Source organism: Notothenia coriiceps, unplaced genomic scaffold (assembly GCF_000735185.1).
Source record: "Notothenia coriiceps isolate Sejong01 unplaced genomic scaffold, NC01 NC01_scaffold00030696, whole genome shotgun sequence".
Taxonomy (NCBI): Eukaryota; Metazoa; Chordata; class Actinopteri; order Perciformes; family Nototheniidae; genus Notothenia; species Notothenia coriiceps.
The window spans coordinates 21,868-27,967 of record NW_011363397.1 but is presented as its reverse complement, the minus strand read 5'-3'; the positions used below and the strand labels follow the sequence as shown (position 1 = coordinate 27,967).

The 6,100-nt window shown below is 36.4% G+C and overlaps 1 protein-coding gene across 1 annotated transcript in view; it reads right to left on the bottom strand.

Annotated features, from left to right (window-relative positions):
- The window catches only part of LOC104959662 (collagen alpha-5(IV) chain-like), a gene marked incomplete at its 3' end in the record, with an annotated part of 18,386 nt that extends 13,963 nt beyond the window's left edge, over positions 1–4,423 (bottom strand). Inside the window, exons 1-8 of the mRNA XM_010787561.1 lie at positions 4,382–4,423; positions 4,021–4,077; positions 3,836–3,925; positions 3,218–3,262; positions 2,879–2,923; positions 966–1,028; positions 377–430; positions 264–290 (exon numbers count right to left, since the gene is read on the bottom strand). Of these exons, the coding sequence (XP_010785863.1) occupies positions 264–290; positions 377–430; positions 966–1,028; positions 2,879–2,923; positions 3,218–3,262; positions 3,836–3,925; positions 4,021–4,077; positions 4,382–4,423 (423 nt within the window). The remainder of the gene's footprint in view (positions 1–263; positions 291–376; positions 431–965; positions 1,029–2,878; positions 2,924–3,217; positions 3,263–3,835; positions 3,926–4,020; positions 4,078–4,381) is intronic.
- Positions 4,424–6,100: the final 1,677 nt, after the last annotated feature.

Below are 6,100 nucleotides of genomic sequence, written 5' to 3'. Positions count from 1 at the left end.
AATATAAAAATGACTCCCATTAACTGAGTTTTAAACATCAGCATATCCGGTCATAGTCCGGTAATTACCTGCTAACGGAAACTCTGCTACTCAATTCTTATTCTTATTATTGTCCGGTAACTTTCGAATTTGTCCGGTCAAATAAATTATTTCCGGACAAAATCCTACCGGAAACCGTGTCTCAGTTACTTTGGCTGATTATACCTAGAAGTTCTGATTTTACACACCAATCAGAAGTGCTTAAAGTTGAAGGGAACACTGACCTTTATTCCTGGCAGACCAGGTACACCCTGGAAGAGAGGAAAGCAGAACATGTTAAAGAAGAACAATGTTTTTTTTTAATAATGTGATTTTTTCGTGAATGCTGCAAACTCACCGGCTGTCCCTGCTGACCGAGGATTCCTCCAATTCCTGGGAACCCCCTGTCACCCTGCAGAGCAGAACAATACATTTAACACACAGCTGATTTTATCTGTAATTAATGTTGTGTTTTACATAATTTAAGTGTGTTGTTTTAACTTTAACTTTTCATGCATTTTTACTCTGTAAAGTGTCTTTGAGGTTCAAGAAAAGCTCTATAAATATGATGCATTATTATAATTATTTATCTGTCAAAATATAGAGAAAAGCTAATGAGTGGACCATGAATTTAGTAAAGATAAGTCGAAGCTCATAAAAGGTTTAATTCATGGCATTCAAGAGGCTTTGGCGTCTTGAGAATAGAACAAACCTGGCAAAATCCCTCAAAATGTAATAATTCTGGGGAAAATATAACCATACATAATAGTAATTAAAGCTAGCACAAAGAAATTATGATGCAAACGTTATTAAAAAGATATCAGAAGCATCATCAGTTTTGTTTCTCATGTTTGTAGAAGTCTGATAAACAATGATCCAATTTATCCTAAGTTTCAGACATAAAAGCGTTTTAGGAAATGCTTTATTTTAAACTATTGATCAGGTACCTTTGTCCCGTTGCAGCCCGCAATTCCTCTCGGTCCTGGAGGTCCATCCTGGCCGGGCAGACCCTGAGGAAACACAAAGTAAACAGGAAGTCACATCTCACATACTTCCTGGGTTTTAGATTTAAAATAGTTTTTGTTCAAATCAACCAGAATCACTACTCAAATGAAAGATTATATGTCATTTCCATGTCATGAAAATTAATAATATCAAATTGAATTGATTGCAAACATATTATTTTATAAATGGTACATTTATTTATTTTCTAGTTATTTATATAATGATTTTTTTTACCCAAATCTATGTGTTTTAAAATTTTAATAAATCACTTTTAATCGATATATTTGATCATCTGTTCTATTATGTGTTGGCCATTTTTCCAATGTTTTTTCAATAAAGATTTAAAAAAAAAGCGGTGTTAAATTATTCCAGGGGATTTAAGACGCGTTAAACTACTTGTAATAACTGATATTAAGAAAAAGCATTAATTGTTTATTAACTTAAGTCATGCTAAACGTTTTCCTAAATGGAACCAATACCATATAGATATTTAAATGTAATGTAATGCACCACCCGGTGGGCACGTAGAGCGACGCAGATCAAACACACACAATAGCTAACATGCTAAAATGCTAACATGGAGCATAATTCGGCGGTTTACTCTCTGAGGAACTTTTACCTTCGTGTCAAGACTTCCTGCTGTTTGTGGACTTGTTATATATCCGAATGAGAATGAAGAAGTTAAAACTGAAGCTAAATAAGGAGAACTTCGCGGTGAACGAGAGTCCCAAAATCAAATGACAGGTGAGTAGCCGACAACACACACCTGTGCTACTGTACTGTAGCTTTAATGTAGCTAGGCAACAGAAAAGGATCAGCGGTTTTAATGTCAGAGCCAGAGGTGGAAGAAGTACTCATATATTGTACTTGAGTAAAAGTAGAAGTACTCATATGTTGTACTTGAGTAAAAGTAGAAGTACTCATATGTTGTACTTGAGTAAAAGTAGAGGTACTCAGATACCAGAGTGTAGGAATACTCTGTTACAGTAAAAGTCCTGCATTCAAAATGTTACTCAAGTAAAAGTAGTAAAGTATCAGCATCAAAATATACTAGAATAATATATATATTCTAAAGTAGAATAATATATATGATGTGTTTTATAATGATTGATCATTAAAGTGTTATCAAAGCTGGTAAAGGTGCAGCTAGTTTTAGTTTAGATCTGTAAAGTAACTAAAGGTATGAAATACATGTAGTTGAGTAGAAGTACAAAGTAGCATAACATTGAAATACTCATATAAAGTACAAGTACCTCTAAATTGTACTTACTGTAAGTACAGTATTTGAGTAAATCTACTAAGTTACTTTACACCACTGTAGCTAGTCAACATCGTGGGTGTGTGTGCATTACAAGTTGTGTAAAAAGTGTGTGGCTACAGCTGCCATTTAGTGCATATTTCTATACACTTCAATGTTGTCTGCTTTAATTATGTTTGTTGATTGTTTAATAAGTCTGAATATATTTAATTTGTGGCTTAATAATGCTTGTTGCACTCGCTGCAATGCTCACTTGTAACTTACTGTCTGAATGTTTTCTCATTTTATGGTTAAGTCAATTAAAGCTGTTTTTTGTTTGACCAGTTGTGCACAGGCTGCAAAGTGCATGGATAGAAAAGTAGTGTTTTATTGTTTGTTTGGACGTATTGGCAGTGTGTTGTCATATACATGACCCCTTTTGTTGCCTTTTTTGAAATGTAACGCTTACTCAGACTACATTAAAACTAACCTATCGTTTTACTTGTGATACTAAAATTACCTGTTCTTGAGTAAAATATATTTGAAGTTACTGTACTTTCACTTAAATATTCTAGTACTCTTTCCACCCTGCTTTTTCGATTATGTGGGAAAACTTACGGGAAGTCCTGGCGTTCCTGGGAATCCTGGCAATCCAGATGGCCCCTGTTAGAAAGAGCAAAGGAAACATAGCCGTTAAAGAAGATAGAGAAAATATTAAATAGAGTTTTTAGCCTGTTGTCACTTTATAAAAACAGGTGAATTGGGGATATCTGCTGGTCAGATGAGGGTATTACACTGCGAAGTATTTCCTGTTTTTACTGTGTTGGAAAACTACAACTGAGATTCATCTATTTGACTAAACAATGGGATTAATCAAAAGTGAAGAGAATGAGTAAAATATTAATGTAAATCTGGTTGGATAAAGTTTTTTTTTACTATAAACAAACAAATACTTACTCTTATTCCTTTTGGACCATAAAGCCCCTGAGATCCATCGGTACCCTGAGAGGAAAAACAGACATCAAAATAGATTAGAACAAATACTTACTCCAATATGTGTTTAAACCATAAAACACTTAAATTCTTAAATGATTACGTTATAAAACACACAGCCTCATTTGAATGGCCATGTTTTTCACCTTCTTTCAAATCTAATAACAAAATTAAGACACATTTTAACCTTAAAGTCGAAAAATGTCTTAATATTCATTAATTATTGTTTTGATATTGACACCGAAACTCATTTGCAATGTACATGGAACAATTGAAAGGAAACCCCACCTTCATTATAAGAGCATACTCGACATTTACTTACAAAGACCTAGATTTTCCACCTGAATAAGAATCTGAATGCTTTGATTGTTGCTCCGTTTAAGAATGAAATAAAACAAAAATATAACAGGGACTAAAACAGGAAAATATATTGTATAGAGTATAGCCATAAAAACTGCACTCATCCAAACTCATAAAAATACTCAATCCAAAGCCACTTTTCTCGTCTCCACTTCCCAACTCTTCCTTCGTTTTTTCCTGTAAAACTTTTCAATACGTCTTCCAAATTGACCCCGAACCCACCTTCTCTCCTCTGCCTCCGATTGGCCCCTCAGGTCCGGGGAAACCTGGAACCCCTGGCTGTCCGGTGAGACCCGGGAAACCCCGTTCACCCTGCACAGAAACACAGAAAGATATAATCAAAAAGTCTTCCAACACTTCACCTTTAGGGCGGCATGATTTAAAAAAATGGGTGGCGTTCTGCCTACCTTGGTTCCTTTTACTCCACTGCAGTCACATTTGGATCCCACACAGCCATGGCAAGCCTGTTGGGCGACAAGAAAGGGAGAGAGATGAGCATGTTTGTTGATATAAAAATACATATTATCGGTATATTTATTCATTTAGAGCCAACAAAAACACAATCTTACACTGACAACTGTAAAAACCCCAAAGCAGTTTAAAACCAAGTTGAAATAACATTTTTTTGGAAATATGTCTAAGTGAATATGTTATGAATTGGACGCAAAACACTTCAGGGGGAACCACATTTAAAAAAAACTACACTTTTGGAGTTGTTTAATTGATAAATTCTCTTTTATTTTATGAATATCTATTGCTGTAATCCACCATCGCCACCAGAGGGCGCTCCATCATAACATTTCCACGCATTTCTTAGAAGTAGAAAAGTTCTCCTCCATGTTTGTTTAATGATGCAAGGTCAGTGAGAACCAGAAGATACAAGCTAACCTCAAATAAAGAGCGTTTATCTGAACTCAAACACATTCTCACTCCTCAGTTCGGAGGAGTGACAACGTTGTGGGTTAAAGCAGAGAGGGAGGGGTGGGAGGAAGAATCTGTTGATTAACTTTCCCATGCTTGTTGATACAGCGGATGCCAGACGGGCATCGCTGCACGCATGCCAGGCAGGCGGGCGGTGAGAAAAGTCAGCATTCTTCAGTCTGTGCTGCCTTTTGTGAATCTGTGTTTGTGCGGATGGCTGTCAGGGTGCCAGTGTGTAAGAGAACGGCTACGACTCATTTTAAGGGTGACAGAATGGAGTGTAGGAAATTCGTGTTTCGTTTTCCAGAGTGATTTCTGATCAGTCAAATCATTATTTAGTTTGGAAAATTTCTCAAAATGTCTCAAAATGTCTCAAAATCCCCTTTATAATTTTCTGAGAGTGCAAGGGGTCGCCTTTTTAAATGTGTGTTTTCTGTATCCAGTCCAAAACCCACAAATATTCATCAGATCCAAACATTTCGGAAGCTAAAATCTGCAGAAATTGTTGTCGATTTGACAAAACATGCCAAACAAATTACAATCTCTTGTTTCCAGCTTCTCAAATGTTAGGGTTAGATACATTTGGGTGAATAAAACAAGCAATTTGAAAAGGCCGTCTTTGTTTCTAGAAGATATTTCTCACATCATACGACTAAACAACTTAATGACTAATCAAAAACGTATTTATACACTAACCGACCATGGAAATAATTGTTGATTCCTGGCAGAAAATGCAATTGATGTAAAATAAAATCCTAAAAAGTCCATAAATTGATTGAAAATTGTCCATTAAAAATCCCCAGCCTGCAAGGGGACTTTTTCAAACGTCATATTTTGTCTGACTGAACCCAGAGATATTAATGTACAGTGAAATAAATCCCATTTGAGACGCTGACACCAGACGATATTCATGTCTTGATGTTAATTAAAGTGTTCCAGCTCAGTGAGAGGGTTATGGTTAGGGTTAGGTTTAGGGTGTTCACGGGTTAGGGTTAGGGTGTTCACGGGTCGGATTCATAATAATAACTGAGATCATCATCCAGACTCCCACAACACGTTAGCTCATAGACTGAGAGTTTAAAACCGCTCACGAGAAAACTACCGATGTGAAGCTGAGCTAAAACAATCCGCTGGACTTCTTGTTTCTAATTCGTCTGACGTCGCCAGTTACTCTTTTGTTGATCAATCTGCAAATTGTACCAATGATCGTACTAGTGCATCCTTACATATACATAACATACTTGATAACTAACAAACAAGAAATAATAACGTTAAAAATTAAAGGTGACCTATCATGCAAAATGCACTTTCGTACGTCTTTTCTACATGAATGTGTCCCCGGTGTTCCAGGGAACTCACCAAGTGTCAGAAAACACAACCCTCTCTATTTTCCTCCATACCCAAATCTCTTAAAAAGGGGCTGCAACGGATCTGATACAGACTGATCCAGATTTGAACACTTCTATGACATCACAGAAGTGGCGCTTCGGCTATTGGGCCAACTCCACCAATCAGGAGGAGACAGCCACGGACATTGCCGTTCGAAAGCGCTGGAGACGCTGTAGT